Source organism: Balaenoptera acutorostrata, chromosome 15 (assembly GCF_949987535.1).
Source record: "Balaenoptera acutorostrata chromosome 15, mBalAcu1.1, whole genome shotgun sequence".
NCBI lineage: Eukaryota > Metazoa > Chordata > Mammalia > Artiodactyla > Balaenopteridae > Balaenoptera > Balaenoptera acutorostrata.
The window spans coordinates 62,213,600-62,234,487 of record NC_080078.1 but is presented as its reverse complement, the minus strand read 5'-3'; the positions used below and the strand labels follow the sequence as shown (position 1 = coordinate 62,234,487).

The 20,888-nt window shown below is 36.6% G+C and overlaps 1 protein-coding gene across 1 annotated transcript; it reads right to left on the bottom strand.

Moving 5' to 3' along the window:
• Positions 1–1,218: 1,218 nt before the first annotated feature.
• DEFB128 (defensin beta 128) lies at positions 1,219–3,807 on the bottom strand. Its single transcript, XM_028169360.1, has 2 exons — positions 3,759–3,807; positions 1,219–1,454 (listed from the first exon to the last, which is right to left on the bottom strand). Exons 1-2 carry the CDS (start codon positions 3,805–3,807, stop codon positions 1,219–1,221), a joined length of 285 nt encoding a protein of 94 aa, XP_028025161.1.
• Positions 3,808–20,888: the final 17,081 nt, after the last annotated feature.

Genomic DNA, 20,888 nt, shown 5'->3' with positions numbered 1-20,888 from the left:
ATGGTGACCTGCACAGAGATAAGGCTCATTGATTTCTTTATCCAAGATGAGTAAATGTTAGCTCCATGAAAGTTATTTATGGCAAATACTTCAAGCAAGGAACATCAATGGATGTCGCCACAAAAGTTTCGGTTCTGTTCATTTGGAGAGCATTTCTTATGGTCATGACTTACTGAAATTTCATCTAGTTCCTGAAGAGCTTTTTAAATATGTCCTTCTCAATTTATAAGGCTTTAAATTTCACACTATTTCTTTAATTTTTTAAATTCAGCTTTATTGAGGTATAATTAACTTACAAAATTGTAAGATATTTAAAGTGTGCATCGTGATGATTTGATATATGTATACATTATGAAAAGAATCTCCCCCATCTAATTAATTAATACAGCTATTACCTCAAATTGTTTGTTTGCTTGTTTGTTTGTTTGTTTTGGTGAGAACACTTAAGTTCTACTCTCTCAGCAAATTTCAATTATAGAATACAGAATTGTCAACTACAGTCACCATATTTTACATAAGAACCCAAGACCTTTTTCATCTGAATAGCTAGAAGTTTATAAATTTCACACTATTGAAAAAGACTATGAAATGCTTTCAAAGATCCTGAGTAATATTTGCCTAATTGTGTCAAATGTACACAACTTAGTTCAAATTGCTACTAAAAAAGGAGATGAAGCATGCATGCTAAATGAGCTTCAAATGATATATTGGAATCATCACTAGCTGTCATCACTGCCCATTAGACCTGCCCCAATAACTATTGTGAAAATATTCAAATGTCTTGCCTTCCCCTAATGAATTCTTGGTTGTTAGCCAAACCCTCTGTATTCATTCCCACACACACAAAGCCAGGACATTCAGATCTGCTTAGACCTAAGAAGCTTCATTAAAAAGAGGAGTAACATGAAATGCTATGAAATATTACCTCAAATAGAAAATGGAGGGGTTAACTGCCACCTCTATTAATGTGTTCACTTCATATCTGTATCACCCATGTTGCTACTATAATGCCTGGAACATGAAAAATATTCATTTATGTTTGAAGTGTTAAAAAATGAGTGAATACATTAACAAATAAATCCAGGGAAAAGCATAGGACTTTATTATGTAGAGAATCAAGTTCACAAAAGAAGTAGATAAATCTTTTGCCCTAACCTGTTGGATTAGGTGGCACTTTTGGTTTAAGAAGAGTGGAGACCAGTGGAACAAGTGCTTGGTTTATAGTGGAGTTGTGCTAAGTGTGACAGTGGGTAAGATAGCATAGTCCAACTTCAAATCAGGCTTCCTTGAAGGTTCAGGTGGCTCTGTGACTTGTTGATATTGTCTCTTTTCGTCTTCATTAATACAACATAATTTTCCATTTACACATGCTATTTCATATGTTTCTCCCAGTTTGCATTTCTTCCTGCAGTAACCTGATATGTTACTAAAGCATTTTCTGTGTCGTGCTGCATCTATGCACAGGAAACAGCAATGAACAAGATTAGTTCCTGAGGCAGAGAAGAAGTTATGTGGTTCTCCACAAGCTATGACCTCCTGTGGTCCCCAAGTGAACCTAATGCTAAGAGAAAACTCAGAGCCTCCTCCTTGAAAATCATCCCAAATTAAGACATCCAAAACCCCAGGTTCCTAGCCAATATCCAAAGTCAACATCCTGTCAGCCCTACCACAGTCCAGTGTTCCCAGAGAATACCAACTTGTCACCATGGCACAATTCAAAGCCTAATTAACTTTTAAAAGAACATCACAGATAGAACGTTTAAAGTTAACAGTGTAAATGGGTTTCACACTCACTGACATGGACAGCAGAAAACTCCCTTTGCCAGTACCTCAGGGGTCTCAGCATTTATTGCTGTTGAAAACTTCCCTCATTCAGCCTCTATAATTTTTTCACAACCTGACTCTTCCATCTCTTCTCTCTCTCTCTCTCTTTCCCTCTCTCTCTCTCTCTCTCTTTCTCTCTCTCTCTCTCTCCATCCTCCTTTTGATCTCAGATAAATGTGTTGTCCAGGGATCAAACTCAATTCCATGTATGCCTGTCTTCCCAGACATTCAAAATGTTACTTATGCAGAGCATTGCATTGAGGTCCTAAATCTGCTTTTCCAATTCTTTCTTTACCCTTGTACGCAAATGTGGACAAGCCCACAGAATAAAGATGAAGAACAAAGACATGGTTCTCCCTATTCTAAATTCCAGAACCAAGGAGCATCTTTGAAGGTTAAAAAGATATATTTTTTAACATCTTTATTGGAGTATAATTGCTTTACAATGGTGTGTTAGTTTCTGCTTTATAACAAAGTGAATCAGCTATACATATACATATATCCCCATATCTCTTCCCTCTTGTGTCTCCCTCCCTCCCACTCTCCCTATCCCACCCCTCTAGGTGGTCACAAAGCACCGAGCTGATCTCCCTGTGCTGTGCGGCTGCTTCCCACTAGCTACCTATTTTACATTTGGTAGTGTATATGTGTCCATGCCACTCTCTCACTTTGTCCCAGCTTACCCTTCCCCCTCCCCGTGTCCTCAAGTCTATTCTCTAGTAGGTCTGCGTCTTTATTCCTGTCTTGCCCCTAGGTTCTTCATGACATTTTTTTTTTTTAGATTCCATATATATGTGTTAGCATACAGTATTTGTTTTTCTCTTTCTGACTTACTTCACTCTGTATGACAGACTCTACGTCCATCCACCTCCCTACAAATAACTCAATTTCGTTTCTTTTTATGGCTGAGTAATATTCCACTGTATATATGTGCTACATCTTCTTTATCCATTCATCTGTCAATGGACACTTAGGTTGCTTCCATGTCCTCGCTATTGTAAATAGAGCTGCAATGAACATTAGAGAAATGCAAATCAAAACTACAATGAGATATCATCTCACACCAGTCAGAATGGCCATCATCAAAATATCTACAAACAATAAATGCTGGAGAGGGTGTGGAGAAAAGGGAACCCTCTTGCATTGTTGGTGGGAATGTAACTTGATACAGCCACTATGGAGAACAGTATGGATGTTCCTTAAAAAACTAAAAATAGGACTACCATACGACACAGCAATCCTACTACTGGGCATATACCTTAAGAAAACCATAATTCAAAAAGAGTCATGTACCACAATGTTCACTGCAGCTCTATTTACAAAAAGGTATCTTTAAGACCACAAAAAGACAACCTACCTTCCTACAATAGCAAAGAAGAAGGGAACTCTCACAGACAGAGCTCCCACCATGAATTTGGTGCTTCACATTTGTAAGCTCATGTAATCTTCACATGAAATAAAATCATTATGAAATTGAGTCATTATACTCACCTGACAGATGAGAAAACTGATTTTCAAAGGAAATAATTAACTCATTTCATACAAGTAGCCAATGATGAGGACATATTTTAACCTCACATCTACATGACTCCAAAGCTTGTACTATTCACATTACTGTTGTGGTGTAGGCTGAAAATGAATTTGGAAAATGGAAAAAGAGATGGCCAGATTCCTGGGTGAAAACTATGTTCAACATTGTAAAGGTAATTCTAGATGATGGATTCCTTCCTGCCTTTGGAGAGGACTTCTCCAAAGAACCCTGATTTCTTACCTCCCTGTATGCTGTCTTCTAAGACACAGACTCAAGTCAGGGTCCGAGGACAGTGAGTATTTTTGATGATACCAGCAAGATATCAATAATCTTCAAGGCCCTGCCCCCATTCCTGTGAATAGTAATATTTCCTAGAATTTCATGGTACATTTGGACACGTTACCTTTGGATACCTCAAACAGCAGAATAATGAGAACCAGAAACAGCTTCATGTTTACAGACTTCCCAAGACAAATAGGCAGCAGAATTTCTTTGTCCAGTGACCTGTGTCACACAGTCACAAAGAGTCTTTCAAGATGAGACAGAGTTTTGGGTGCTATCAGGGTTCTGAGCTCTCATTTTAACCCACATGGAAGGACAGGAAATCCAAGTCCACCCCCACTTTCATTCCCAAATATGGAGTTCACAGTCACAGAACATTTGATCACATCACACTTACTCCTCCTTCCTCAGGATATGAGCTCCCAAAGAGCAGGAACAATGATTTCTCCACCTGGGCCATCAACCCACTTGGGTCAAGGTTGGTTGGCCATGTATCCTGGTTTGTGTGGGACTGTCTTAATTTGTTCCTACTTTTCCAATATCCGATCCAGCTAGTGCCACCTTTCACTCACAAAGGTAATCCATTTGGAAGAATAATTGAATCATCAACTAATCCATGTAAACACATAAGCACATCCAATAATCATTTTTTTAATGTATGAGACTTCCAGAAAATCCTCTAAGAGAAAGATTGCTTTTAGGTTTGGCTAGATAAATTGATGTTATTTCAGAGTTTCCCGTAAAGTCTTACCCATCCAGTAAAGCTCAATTCCACAACTAAAATCTTTCAAAAGATCAAATCTCTTTAGCACAGTGTCCAGCTTATTGTGAACTGGTCCCCTCTCACCTCTCCTGGGTTTTTTTAATGGAACCACTTTTATTTCTGCCAAATTAGTGTGGGTGCTGCTACCCAACTTACTTCCATAATGTGTTTCTTTGCACATTTAAATCCCTCTATACAAATATTACACCCCCCATCCCATCTACCTAATTGGCCGTGTTGAGCTCCTAATTTTCCTTCTAAAACAAGTTCAATTATCTCCACATCTGTGAAAGTTTCCCTAACCCAGCTACATAGAGCTGCAAACTCTCTTCTTTGTGCCACCACTGCATCTTGTAAATATTTTTGTTGGTGGTCACACCATGTCATGTTTTAATTATTCGCAATAATCTATGAGCCCCTTAAAGGCAGGCCACTGGTCTAATTCAGTTTGGAGATCTTAACACACGGCACAAAACTCACACTATATTCTCAGTATATAATTACAGGATGATTTCAAAGTACTGAAAAAATTATTGCTAAATAAAATACCCCCAAGACAGGGACTTCCCTGGTGTTGCAGTGGTTAAGAATCCGCCTGCCAATGCAGGGGACACAGGTTTGATCCCTGGTCCAGGAAGATCCCACATGTCACGGAGCAACTAAGCCCATGTGCCAGAACTACTGAAGTCCACGCACCCTAGAGACTGCTCGCTGCAACTACTGAGCCCACACACCACAACGACTGAAGCCCACATGCTCTAGGGCCCTCGTGCCACAACTACTGAGCCTGCATACTTAAAGCCCGTGCTCCACAACAAGAGAAGCCACCGCAATGAGAAGCCTGGCACCGCAATGAAGAGTAGCCCCCGCTCGCTGCAAATAGAGAAAGCCCACACACAGAAATGAAGACCCAATGCAACCAAAAAACAAAAAAACAAAACAGAAACCCAAAGACAGTAATAAAGTTAATTTAGACATTTCCTAAAGAATGCTGTTGACCTTGTTTACAATTTGTGGACACCAGAACCTTGAATTTATAGTAATTAGGGCCCATCCAAATATCTTTCTATGACAGTACCTGGAAGAATTTTGGAATTTGTGAAGGCTATATAAATATTTGTTGATGATGATTAAACTAGTATCATAACACAGGGTTAGGATTAGGGTTAGAAATAAGTATTGTATATAGCTTACTATGTTTACTAGTAACCAGAGGGAATTAAGTTTGTCAAGGGGGAAAGAGTGTCAAATATTGCTGATATGTCAACATGAGGAATGAGAATTGACCAGTGGCCCCTCCAGATTAGCCCCACCAGTATCCCGCTTGGTCTCAGCCCATTTCTCAGCTCCATAACCTCCTTTTTTTGTTTTTTCCTGGTCGTGCCACACAGCATTTGGGATCTTAATTCCCCAACCAGGGATCAAACCCGCACCCCCTCCATTGGAAGTATGGAGTCTTAACCCCTGAGCTGCCAGGGAAGTCCCATTCGTGACCTCTTAATGTGTGTCTACTAGATGACAAGTGCATTTTATATGCATTTCTTACTGTTATCCTTGCAAGAAAACTATAATGTAGGAATTAATACTTCTTTTTTAAATTGTAAAACCACCATTTAGGGAATTGGTAATGTGTCCAATGTCACACAGCTAGTAAGGAATGAGCTAGGATCTACACAGGTCTGCATAAACCTTGAAGTAAAGGTCTTAGCCATTGTGCTAACCTACCTCTCCAGCTGCTTCCTTTGGGTCAATCTTTGGAAGATTGAAGACAAAACATCCAAATAAAAGATTTTGTTTTGTTCACAAAATTTATTGGTAATGCACTTGGCTGGGCATCCTCCTCCCACCCACCTCTTTATGTCCTACTCATAACTCAGAGAGCAGCTATATTGAGAGAAAAGTCTGTATTGTGAGAATTCATATTTATGATTTCCACAGGTGACATTACTATTTCCTGAAAGTAGTATCGCCTGCCTACTTCAATAGATTCCTCAGTCTGTTTGCTTGTCTGTTCATCTGTGTCAACTCTTTAATATCAGAGAGCCTTTTTGCAATCTTGGCTAGGCACAAGATGCCCGCAATCTCCTCATTTTCAAAGTCTTTTGTGGCTAAGCAATAGATTTTCCTTTTTAGTAGGCTGGAATGGAAATGTTGCTTTTTAGATGTTGGAATGGAAATGTTGCTTTTTAGTCATGATCAGTTAAAAAATAATCACCCATCAACATTTGTTACTGCATCTCCCACTGTGATCCATAGCAGTAAAAATTGCTTTTAATACCTTGCTTATAAATGAACTTTAAATGTGTTTCATTACTTAGAAATAGTCTCTGAATTCTACTTAAGATGTTATCTTTCCAAACTGTTGGACAGACTGATCCAGGCAAGAAATAAGATTACTAATTCTCTCTTACAAAGACTGGGGGAGTCAAGCAAGATTCTTTTGTTGTTCTTTACTTAGGGATGAGAGGAAGTTGAATTAACATTTCATGCTAGAAAAATTAGATATACAGGTAAACAAAAAGAGAAAACAGAAACCACCCATAATCTCACCTCTCTGTGAACATTTTGGTGTTTAACCTTCTAAATATTCTTCTCCAAAAGTAATTTATTTTGACAGCTGGGTAAGAGGTAAGATGAAGCAAAGTGAGCTAACTTGCTTTTCATCCACTCAGTTTAAAATAAATCCTGCTAATCAACACTTCCTGAGCACACACACGCTCATACTTGTAAAGTCTACATTCATCACTCCAATTCAAAAAAGAGGCCTGTTGGCGAAACAGACATACACCAGTGCAGAGGAACCCCACATGAGCTGCCTTTACTAATCTACCTTTATGCCTAAATATATATCCCCAGATAGTTTCAGGAAAATAAACAATATAAAAGAGAAAGACTTAAATAAACGATAAGAATAAATGACTTCAAAGGAAATAAAGCTAATGCTGAAGACAGAAAAGAATTATTAAAAATTATAAGAGTGACAGATTTGACTATATAAAATGCATAACAACTTTATAACAAAATGCATGCAGGAGAAGGTGCAAGCCAGTATGGAATTTAAAGACAATCAAAGTTCAATAAAATTTGTAAATGCATTATATACCATGAAAGGATTAATATCCATAATATATAAAGAATGTTTACAAATCAATAAGAAAATGACAAATGACCTATTATAGTAACAAAACATGTAAGTGCCTCATTCAGCAGGTTGATATAAATTCAGAAATATAATATTCTTTTAAGAGAATCTGCTTTTTATCCATAAATTGTCTCACAAAATGGATTTGTTAGGTTAAGATTGAGGGACCCAGTTAGGGTTGCAATCTGCTATCCATTACTGTTCTTTCTCATTCCACTGTGTTCCTGAGACCAATGTATTCTAGGAATGTGTCTTATACTTTATGAAAAGTATGTTTAGACCTCTATTTTTGTGTTTGGACAATAATTGTAAAACACTACACAAAAATATAAAAATGTCTAGGGTGAGAAATAATATTAGCTTATAAACTGTATTTGCTTAAACACTAAAGATGTAAGCAAATTAGCTTTAAGTATGCCATTTAACTATTGCTCTCCTTTTTTCCAAAGCAATTAAAAAATTAAACTTTTTGAAATAAACAATGTCATGGTCTTGTCTCCCTGCTGCAGTGTGTTTCAGATTATTTTATAAAATCAAAATGAATCAGAGGTTTTATTTGTTTTTGTTATTTTTTGATAGTTAAGTAATACCATGATAGGTGGATCTAAAATAGAAGAGGTAGCACCTGTGGCCTTGATTCACCATTCCATAGCATAACAAAATGAGAATTTTTGCCAGATGAGATGAAGTGTGTGTGTGTGTGTGTGTGTGTGTGTGTGTGTGTGTGTGTCTTCCCATGTCTGCCTCATACTTACTGTTTCTGGTTGATGAAAACTGCCAGAGTAAAGAGAAAGATCATATGTTAGTAATGAGAAATAAATGGTTAATTCATACTTATTGAATCTGGTTTCAACAGATTAGTCTTAGAGATGGTCAGAACAGGTCTCCAGTAATAACTAAGGGTTGAAAACCTCAAAGTGATTTTTTTTTCACACACACACACTATATTTTATTTTTACAAGAGATAAATAGACTGACACCAAGCATTGTACATGGATGACCACAACAAAAGCAACAATGATTGCAATTACCAAACATGAAACACACTCATACTATGTCATAATATTGACATTCAGTCCAGTAATCCTCCACTGTAACAGCTCCTTTACTTTGCAGTGAAAATTGATTTGTATATTCTCAAAGTGATTTTTTTAAGTTAAGCTCAAAGAGTCTTGGGTGACTCAGATTGACTCTGTTTATGATATGACTTGAAGAGAAAAATCACATACAGGTCCATGAAGGGTATGCTGTGCCCAAGGCCAGTTGGTCTAAATACTCTTGTATTTTGGACTCTAGTTAAACATGAAGAAAGCAGACCTGTCAATCAACAAGTGACATGCCAGATGCCTTCATGTTTCAGCCTCTATACATCTAAACCGAAGTTGAGGTCAGTTAAATATTTCTCTTTTCCTTCCTCAACAATAAAAAATTTACAACAGCAAAAACAAATAAATTATATGTACAATTTTGAGCCAGTTCTAAAGGTAGAAAAACAAAGTGTGTTAATATTTGTGGTAGGTGAAATAATGGTCCCCCAAAGATGTTCACGTTCTAATACGTAGAACCTGTGAGTATGTGATGTTACATGGCAAGAGAGAATCAAGGCTGTAGATGGTATTATGGTTGCTAATCAGCTGACCTTAAAATAAGGAGATTGTTTTAGATTATCTGGATGGGTCCAATGCAATAACAAGGATCACTGGGGAGGTAGGAGAGTCAGTATCAGGGAAAGTCTGACAAGGTTACCTGGCTAGCTTTGAAGATGGAGGAAGTTTCCATGTACCAAAAAATTCAATCCCTTAGAAGCTGGAAAAGACAAGGAAAGATTTTCCCCTAGGACTTCCAAAGGGAATACAGCCCTGCTGACATCTTGCTTTTAAACCCAGTGAGACTCATCTTGGATTTATAACCTTCAAAACTATAAGATGATAAATTTCTGTTGCTTTAAGCCACTAAATTTTTTTTGTAATATGTAGCAGCAGCAATAGGAAACTAATACAATATTCAATATCATACCAAGATGTCAGCACTCCTTACAATGATCTAGAAAAATTTCATGACTTGGCCAAGTGATAGTAAAAAGGCATGTACTGTCAGAAAGGAAAATACTTTTCCAACAAGCTTCCAAACCTGAACTGAGACTCTATTCACAGAGGACAACTGATATCTTCTAGCCCAGAAGATAAAACGTGTGATAACTCAGTTTCAGGGATTTTTCTTGAGAGTTTTTCAAGGTTTTAAAATCTAAACCAGAGATACATTTCATTCTTTGATAAGACACTCCAGAGAGATCAAAGTTATCTCTAAGCCAAATTACAGCCAGTTACCAAGTGAGGAAAGCTTATGTTCCCAGAAGGACCACATACACCTTCAGATGTCTGGAAAAATGAAGAAAAATTTTTTCTATAAAAATAATTTTAGTGTAAAAAGGTTATTTTGAAAATGCATCCATTCAGAGAAAACTAAGTATGTAGGGAAAAGCTCAACAAAATGCTTACCTCATTTAGACTTACTCCTGATTATTTTAGGTATAAAACAATAGTTACAGATAATTAAAAATGTTTGGAGCAATAAAATTGATATACCTCATAAATTATGGATAAACTTTCAGGTTAGTCAAAAGTGTGTTCTTAATCTATTCCCATCATATCAGACCAAGAGGCAATAGAAGAATTAGACATATTTTTCCCCTTTGAAATACTCCATTTGATATTCCTGCAGCCCTTGAAAAAACCCATTGCAGCCATGCATCTTTCTCCTTTTCTTCAATCATAAGCCCTGTGAATGGCTAGCCCCGGTTTTCATTGTCTTCCATTCAAGTGTTAAATTCAGGTATTCTGGATTTAGAGTACCACCTAGTGGACAAAGCAAATTTTCTTTCTAGCTGTCCTAATATTCCAAATTCCAAAACTTCAAGATAGCTCCCAGGAAATGATGAACATCACACTTCTGTAATTGTTCACTAAGGTCCATATACATCTAGAGACTTCAAAACATTGACCAAAGAATTCTCTAGTATCAAGGAGAACCTTAAAAATTCAAAAGGAATTAGAGACTGTTATAGTTTTTACCCTGTGTAGGCAACTCTCAAAAAAGTGTAAGCATACAATATCTTCTGAAATTAAAAATCACTTCAGGGAATTCCCTGGCGGTCAAGTGGTTAGGACTCAGCACTTTCACCGCCGAGGGCCTGGGTTAAATCCCTGGTTGGGGAACTAAGAGCCCCCAAGCCACGTGGTGCAGCCAAAAAAAATAAAAAGTAAAAAAACAAAAAAGTCACTTCAATGAAGAGGCAAGTTTTCCCAACCACACTTCTTGACACACCTGTGTCAAGCAAATGTGATGTTAAAAGAAAGCTTCAAATTGACTGGTCCTGGAGTGAATTTTAGTTTGAACAAATCAGCTGTTAAAAAAAGAAAAACACATTGGGACATTAGAGATATTTGAAAATAGACTGAATAGTAACTGTTAAATATAATGGAAATTTTATTAATTTTGCTAAGTGTGATAATATTATGTTGGAAAATAACATTTTTCAAAAAATGTTTACTAGGATATATAGAAATGGAATATCATAATGTTTATAATTTACCTTGAAATATTTCAGCAAAGAATAATGGGGCAAGTTCCAAAAAGAAGGGTAAAAAAAGAAAATATTCCAACCAGCTGAACACTTTTTGAAATATTGGGCCACCATTTATTTAGAATGTTATTTTTTTACTGAAATCTTATCTATCATAGTCCTAGAAATGTTATTTTTTTAACACCTTTATTGGAGTGTAATTGCTTTACAATGGTGTGTTAGTTTCTGCTTTATAACAAAGTGAATCAGTTATACATATACATATGTTCCCATATCGCTTCCCTCTTGTGTCTCCCTCCCTCCCACCCTCCCTATCCCACCCCTCTAGGTGGTCACAAACCACCGAGCTGATCTCCCTGTGCTATGCGGCTGCTTCCCACTAGCTATCTATTTTACATTTGGTAGTGTATATATGTCCACACCACTCTCTCACTTTGTTATTTTAAAAATGGACTATTTACTGGGCACAATGTATGTACCACAAGCTATATTAGAGACGTTTTACTTGGAGATAAGAAATATATATCTGAGGTTAAATAAATAAAACAGCTTCAAATTAACAACAAAAAGCATATACACTAAAAGGGCTGGTTAAGGAAAATATAATAAATGGAAACAAAATTAAGGAGAAGGCTGACCTGACTGTACAATAATGTAAGTCTTTTAGAAAACAGACATTGAAGATGCCTCTCAGAAAAATCTTAGTGCACTAAGTTCTGTTTCTTGCTGCCACTGGTAATGGTGGTGGTCTGCTTTTTTTAAAAAGAGCCTTCTTTTAAAAAAAAAAAAAAAAAGAACATTATTAAAATATAATTGACATACAATAAACTGCACTTATTTAAAGTTCACAAATTTATAAGTATGACATATGTATACATCTGTGAAACCATCATCATCATCAAGATAATGAACATACCCATCACTCTAAAAAGCTTCTCCCTGCCCCTTTGTAATTCTTCTCCCCTGATCTCCCCTATCTTCCATCCAGTGAACCACTGATCTTCTTTCTGTCATTACAGATTAGCTCGCATTTTCCAGAATTGTATATAAATAGAGTTGTACAGTATGTATCCTTTTTTAAATTTATTTATTTATTTATTTATTTATTTATTTATTTATTTATTTATTTTGGCTGCGTTGGGTTTTGTTGCTGTGCACAGGCTTTCTCTAGTTACTGCGAGCAAAGGCTATTCTTCGTTGTGGTGCACGGGCTTCTCATTGAGGTGGCTTCTCTTGTTGCAGAGCATGGACTCTAGATGTGCGGGCTTCAGTAGTTGTGGCACACAGTCTCAGTAGTTGTGTCTCACGGGCTCTAGAGCGCAGGCTCAGTAGTTGTGGTGCACCGGCTTAGTTGCTCCACCACATGTGGGATCTTCCTGGACCAGGGCTCGAACCCGTGTCCCCTGCATTGGCAGGCAGATTCTTAACCACTGTGCCACCAGGGAAACCCTATATATTTTCTTAATATGGTTTCTCTAACTCATTATAATTATTCTTAGATTCACCCATGTTGTGGCACATATTGATAATCCATTCCTTTTTATTGCTAAATACTAAATTTATTTCTCCATTCACCTGTTGATGGACATTAGGGTTGTTTACATTTTTTACTATTATAAATTATTATGTTATTATTATAAATTAAGGTGTGGTAAACATTCATGTACATAAGCTTTTCTTTTTCCTGGGTAAATAACTAAGAATATATTGGCTGGGGCAAATGATAAGAGTTTGTTTAATTGTTAAAAAACTGCCAAACTATTTTTCCAAAGTGACTGTACTATTTTAGATGTCACGAATAGTGTATGAGATTTTCAGTGGTTCTATATCCTGATATGATCAATCTTTTTAATTTTAGACATTCCAGTAGGCATGTAGTAGTAACTCATTATGGTTGTAATTTGCATTTCCCTAATGAGAAATGATAATGAGAATCTTTTCCTGTTTTATTTACCACTGTAATTCTTCTTTAGTGAAGTATCTATGCAGATCCTTTGCCCATTTTATACTTGGGTAATTTTATATTGTTATTTGTAGTTCTTTTATAGATTAAAAATTTTATTTGGGAGCTCGTTATGTATTCTGGCTATACGTTCTCTATCAGATATGTGATTTGCAAATATTTTTCTCCCAGTCTGTTGCTTGTCATCTCATTCTCTTAAGAGTATCTTTCAAAGAGGAGGCTTTTTGTCCTGATGAAATCTAATTGATAATTTTTCTCTCTTATGGATTATGCTTTGGCTGTTGAATCTAAGAAATTTTTGCCTAGCTCAGATTCACAAAGATTTTCTAATATGTTTTCATTTAGAAGTTTTATAGTTTTAGGTTTTATATTTAGGTCTATGGTCCATTTGGAGTTAATTTTTATATACAGTATGAGGTGGATCTAAGGGAGCATTTGCATATGAATATCCATTTGTTCCAGAATCATTTGTTAAAAATTCTTTCTCCTCCAAATTGCCTTTCCACTCTTGTAAAAAATCAGGTGACCACATATATCTGTGTCTATTTCTCAATGCTTTATTCTATTCATATTAACTGGGGATATACAAAATATATATAATCATATATATGTATTTTTTCTTATGTATATAATGGAGACTTCCACATAAAGATGACAGATTGAACACAGACACACATACTTTCATCTATCTAGAAACAAAACTAAAAAGATAATTCTTAAAAAGTATTTTTAAGGCACTAATTCTCAAGAAAGGAAAATCAAAAGAGAAGATTATAGCAATAATTTTTTGGAATCATATTATTTGGGCACATAGAGGTAAATTACCCCCCCAAAATCAGGTAAAAGATATGAATGCAGTTGACTCTGAGTAGGCAGTATGAGAGATAAAAGACTTGGATGAAACTCTCTTTATTGACAATTTTAAAAACCACTTGAATCTCTAAACTATGTACCTAATTAACTTAATAAACAGCAAAATCAGGAAGAGATGAAGTCAAAAAGGCAAGAAAAAGATAGGAAAGAGAAGGAAGAACAAAGAAAAGAAAGAAGAGGGATACATACTGTGAAGTGCTATGTATCTTTTATATAGAATAATGTGTATGTAGACTATACAGACACAGGGACTTCCCTGGTGGTCCAGTGGTTAAGACTCCACACTTGTATTGCAGGGGGCACAGGTTCAATTTGATCCCTGGTCAGGAAACTAAGATCCCGCATGCTGCACAGCATGGCCAAAGAGGGGAAAAAAAAAAAAAAGACCTAGAAAAATGTGTAAACATTGGAAGGAAAATACTCTTAAAATATATATATATATATAGAGAGAGAGAGAGAGAGAGAGAGAGACAGAATAATTAAAGGTATGCTACTTCCAGACATGACAAAGACCCTATTCTCAGAGAAAACAACCATAAATTCCAAAAATAAACTGTCTGAACATACTGAACTGAATAATGGTAGAAAGATTCTGGTTAGGAGCTCATGCTTGTTGGAAGAGGGACGTCATGGATTTATACAAGTCTCTAGCTCTGCAGTTTTTAGCCTGGGGCTAAGTGAAACCATGTGGTATGCATGGTGGTCACAAGAATGCATGTGGGAAAACTCACAGTCTTTCTGGTATGTGTAATGAGAAAAATAAAGCCAGAAAACAATGAATGCTGATGTGAGGGGTCAAATCCTGTGATAGAAATGGCCAGAAAGGGGAATCCCCAAACTCTGTTTGATGGATCCTTGAACCATCCATGCATGAAACAAACTCAGAATAGCTCAGATAGAAAGAGAGAGGAAAGTGGGGAGAGAAATAAAAAAAAAGAAAAGAGACTAGAGCTACTGCACAAGAAACAGTTTGCAGCTCAAATCCAGCCAGGAAAATTACTGCTAAAATAAAGAAAAATTACTCACTGGAGAAAAATTAAAAGTAACAGAATGCAAAATCTCCAAAATTTAATACCATAATGTGCATAATACAATCCAAAATTGCCCAGCTTATAAAGAATTTTAAAAATACAACACATTCTCAAGAGAAAATAAAATCAGCTGGAACAAGCCATGAGAAAACTAGACATTAGAACTAAAAGACAAGGAGTTTGAAGCAATTATTATAACTAATCACAAGAAAGCAAAGCAAAATATGTTTTCAATGAATGAAAACCTCAGCCACAAAATGGGAAGTCTCAACACAAAAAATTAGAAACTATCAAATAAAAACCAAATGGAATATTAGAATTAAAACTTCAATTTATGAAATTAAAAAATGTCCTAAATAACCTAACAGCTTTATAAATATAATAGGGAAAGAGAAGTGAACTTGAAGATGATAGATCAATAGAAATTATCCAAGGTGAAAAAATAGAAAGAAAAATATTTTTATACATGAGCAAGCTCATAGACCTGTTAGATGATACCAAATTATGAGGTGTTTATGCAATTGAAATGCCAGTGAAATGCCAGAAGTAGGAGAAACAAAATATGAGGAAGAAAAAAATTTTTAAGAAATAATGGGTGTGAGACATTGGTTCAAGATGGCAGAACAGAGGGATGTGCACTCACCTCTTCTTGCAAGAGCACCGGAATCACAACGAACTGCTGAACAGTCATTGACAGGAAGACACTGGAACTCACCAAAAAAGATACCCCACATCCAAAGACAAAGGAGAGGCCACAATGAGATGGTAGGACAGGTGCAACCACAATAAAAGCAAATCCCATAACTTCTGGGTGGGGGACTCACAAACTGGAGAACACTAATACCACAGAAGTCCATCCACTGGAGTGAAGGTTCTGAGGCCCACGTCAGACTTCCAAACCTGGGGGTCTGGCAATGAGAGGAGGAATTCCTGGAGAATCAGTCTTTGAAGCCTAGGGGGATTTGATGGCAGGACTTTGACAGGACTGGGGGAAATAGAGACTCCACTCTTGGAGGGCACACACAAAGTAGTATGTGCATTGGGACCCAGGGGAAGGAGCAGGGACCCCATAGGAGACTGAACCAGACCTACCTGCTAGTGTTGGAGGCTCTCCTACAGAGGCGGGGGGTGGCTGTGTCTCACTGTGAGGACAAAGACAGTGGCAGCAGAAATCTGGGAAGCAGTCCTTGGCGTGAGACCTCCCAGAGTCCACCATTAGCTCCACCAAGAGCCCAGGTAGGCTCCAGTGTTGGGTCATCTCAGGCTCAAGGAGGGAGGGAACCCAACCATACCCATCAGTAGACAAGTGGATTAAACTTTTACTGAGCTCTGCCCACCAGAGCAACACCCAGCTCTACCCACCACCAACCCTTCCCATTAGGAAAATTGCTCAAGCCTCTTAGATTGCCTCATCCACCAGAGGGCAGAGAGCAGAAGCAAGAAGAACTACAATCCTGCACCCTGTGGAACAAAAACCACATTCACAGAAAGATAGAGAAGCTGAAAAAGCAGAGGGCTATGTACGAGATGAAGAAACGAAATAAAAACCCAGAAAAACAACTAAATGAAGTGGAGATAGGCAACCTTCCAGAAAAAGAATTCAGAATAATGATAGTGAAGATGATACAGGAGCTTGGAAAAAGAACGGAGGCAAAGATCGAGAAGATGTAAGAAATGTTTAACAAACACCTAGAAAAATTAAAGAACAAACAGAGATGAACAATACAATAACTGAAATGAAAACTACACTAGAAGGAATCAATAGCAGAATAACTGAGGTAGAAGAACGAATAAGTGACCTGGAAGACTGAATGATGGAATTCACTGCTGCAGAACAGAATAAGGATAAAAGATTGAAAAAAAATGAAGACAGCTTAAGAGACCTCTGGGACAACATTAAATGAAACAACATTCGCATTATAGGGGTCACAGAATGAGAAGAGAGAGAGAAAGGACACGAGAAAATATTTGAAGAGATTATAGTAGAAAACTTCCCTAACATGGGAAAGGAAATAGCCACCCAAGTCGAGGAAGCGCAGAGAGTCCCATACAGTATAAACCCAAGGAGAAACACGCCGAGACACATAGTAATCAAAATGGCAAAAATTAAAGACAAAGAAAAATTATTGAAAGCAGCAAGGGAAAAATGACAAATAACATATAAGGGAACTCCCATAAGGTTAACAGCTGATTTCTCAGCAGAAACTCTACAAGCCAGAAGGGAGTGGCGTGACATGTTTAAAGTGATGAAAGGGAAGAACCTACAACCAAGGTTGCTCTACTCGGCAAGGATCTCATTCAGATTCGATGGACAAATCAAAAGCTTTAGAGACAAGCACTAAGAGAATTCAGCACCACCAAACCAGCTCTACAACAAATGCTAAAGGAACTTGTCTAAGTGGGAAACAAAAGAGAAGAAAAGGACCTACAAAAACAAACCCAAAACAATTAAGAATATGTTAATAGGAACATACATATCAATAATTACCTTAACCGTGAATGGATTAAATGCTCCAACCAAAAGAACAGGTTCACTGAATGGATACAAAAACAAGACCCATATATATGCTGTACACAAGAGACCCACTTCAGACCTAGGGACACATACAGACTGAAAGCGAGGGGATGGAAAGAGATATTCTATGCAAATGGAAATCAAAAGAAAGCTGGAGTAGCAATACTCATATCAGATAAAATAGACTTTAAAATAAAGAATGTTACAAGAAACAAGGAGGGACACTACATAATGATCAAGGGATCAATCCAAGAAGAAGATATAACAATTATAAATATGTATGCTCCCAAAATAGGAGAACCTCAATACATAAGGCAACTGCTAACAGCTATAAAGAGGAAATGAACAGTAACACAATAATAGTGAGGGACTTTAACACCTCACTTACACCAATGGACATATCATCCAAACAGAAAATTACTAAGTAAACACAAGCTTTAAATAGCACAATAGACCAGATAGATTTAATTGATATTTATAGGACATTACATCCAAAAACAGCAGATTACACTTTCTTCTCAAGTGCACACGGAACATTCTCCAGGAAAGATCACATCTTGAATAACAAATCAAGCCTCAGTAAATTTAAGAAAATTTAAATCATATCAAGCATCTTTTCTGACCACAATACTATGAGATTAGGAATCAATTACATGGAAAAAAACGTAAAAAACACAAACACATGGAGGCTAAACAATATGTTACTAAATAACCAAGAGACCACTGAAGAAATGTTACTGGCACAAAAACAGAAATATAGATCAATGGAACAGGATAGAAAGCCCAGAGAAAAAACCCACACACCTGTGGTCAACTAATTTATAACAAAGGAGGCAAGGATATACAATGGAGAAAAGACAGTCTCTTCAATAAATAGTGCTGGGAAAACTGGACAGCTACATGTAAAAAAAAAAAATTAGAACACTCCCTAACACCATACACAAAAATAAACTCAAAATGGATTAGAGACCTAAATGTAACACCGGACACTATAAAACTCTTAGAGGAAAACATAGGAAGAACACTCTTTGACATAAATCACAGCAAGATCTTTTTTGATCCACCTCCTAGAGTAATGGAAATAAAAACAAAAATAAACAAATGGGACCTACTGAAACTTAAAAGCTTTTGCAAAGCAAAGGAAACAAGACGAAAAGACAACCCTCAGAATGGGAGAAATTATTTGCAAATGAATCAACAGACAAAGGATTAATCTCCAAAATATATAAACAGCTCATGCAGCTCAATATTAAAAAAAACAAACAACCCAATCCAAAAATGAGTTGAAGACCTAAATAGACATTTCTCCAAATAAGACATACAGATAGACAAGAAGCACATGAAAAGCTGCTCAACATCACGAATTATTAGAGAAATGCAAATCAAAACTACAATGAGGTATCACCTCACACCAGTTAGAATGGGCATAAAAAGAAAATCTACAAACAACAAATGCTGGAGAAGGTGTGGAGAAAAGGGAACCCTCTTGCACTGTTGGTGGGACTGTAAATTGATACAGCCACTATGTAGAACAGTATGGAGGTTCCTTAAAAAACTAAAAATAGAATTACCTTGTGAGTCAGCAATCCCACTACTGGGCATATACCCAGAGAAAACCATAATTCAAAAGGACACATGCACCCCAAAGTTCATTGCAGCACTATTTACAATAGCCAGGTCATGGAAACAACCTAAATGCCCATCAACAGGTGAATGGATAAAGAAGATGTGGTACATATATAAAATGAAACATGACTCAGCCATAAAAAGGAATGAAATTGGGTCATTTGTAGAAACGTGGATGAATCTAGAGACTGTCATACAGAGTGAAGTAAGTCAGAAAGAGAAAAACAAATATTGTATAATGCATAGATGTGGAACCTAGAAAAATGGTACAGATGAACCAGTTTGCAGGGCAGAAATTGAGACACAGATGTAGAGAACAAACCTATGGACACCAAGTGGGGCAAGTGGCAGGGGGGAGGGTGGTGGGGGTGGTGTGATGAATTGGGAGATTGGGATTGACATATATACACGAATATGTACAAAATGGATGACAAATAAGAACCTGCTATATAAAAAATTAATTAAATTAAATTTTTAAAAAAATACACTACTTAATAACCAAGAGATCACTGCAGAAATCAAAGAGGAAATCAAAAAATACCTAGAGACAAATGACAATGAAAACACTGTGACCCAAAACCTATGGGATGCAACAAAAGCAGTTCTAAGAGGGAAGTTTATAGCAATACAATCCTACCTCAAGAAATAGGAAACATCTCAAATAAACAACCTAACATTACACCTAAAGCAATTAGATAAAGAAAAACAAAAAAAAACCCCCAAAGTTAGCAGAAGGAAAGAAATCATAAAGATCAGATCAGAAATAAATGAAAAAGAAATGAAGGAAACAATAGCAAAGATCAATAAAACTAAAAGCTGGTTCTTTGAGAAGATAAACAAAATTGATAAACAATTAGCCAGACTCATCAAGAAAAAAAGGGAGAAGACTCAAATCAATAGAATTAGAAATGAAAAAGGAGAAGTAACAACTGACAATGCAGAAATACAAAGGATCATGAGAGATTACTACAGGCAACTATAAGCCAATAAAATGGACAACCTGGAAGAAATGGACAGATTCTTAGAAAAGCACAACCTTCTGAGACTGAACCAGGAAGAAATAGAAAATATAAACAGACCAATCACAAGCACTGAAATTGAGACTGTGATTTAAAATCTTCCAAAAAACAAAAGCCTGGGACGAGATGGATTCACAGGTGAATTCTACCAAACATTTGGAGAAGAGCTACACCTATCCTTCTCAAACGCTTCGAAAATATACCAAAGGGAGGAACACGCCCAAACTCATTCTACAAGACCACCATCATCCTGATACCAAAACCAGACAAAGAAGTCACAATGAAAGAAAACTTCAGGCCAATATCACTGATGAACATAGATGCAAAAATCCTCAACCAAATACTAGCAAACAGAATCCAACAGCACATTAAAAGATCATACACCATGATCAAGTGGGGTTCATCCCAGGAAGGCAAGGATTCTTCAATATATGCAAATCAATCAATGTGATAAACCATATTAACAAATTGAATGATAAAAACCATATGATCTTCTCAATAGATTCAGGAAAAGCTTTCAACAAATTCAACATCCATTTATGATAAAATCCCTCCAGAAAGTAGGTATAGAGGGAACTTACCTCAACATAATAAAGGCCATATACGACAAACCCACAGCCAATATCGTTCTCAATGGTGAAAAACTGAAACCATTTCCACTAAGATCAGGAACAAGACAAGGTGGTCCACTCTCACCACTATTTTTCAACACACTTTTGGAAGTTTTAGCCACAGC

Excerpts from the sequence above, each read along its gene's own strand:
- DEFB128 (XM_028169360.1), bottom strand. The coding sequence starts at position 3,807 with ATGAAGCTGTTTCTGGTTCTCATTATTCTGCTGTTTGAGGTATCCAAA. Across the intron at positions 1,455-3,758 it reads GCTGTTTGAGGTATCCAAAG|ATGCAGCACGACACAGAAAA; the intron begins GTAACGTGTCCA and ends TCCTGTGCATAG.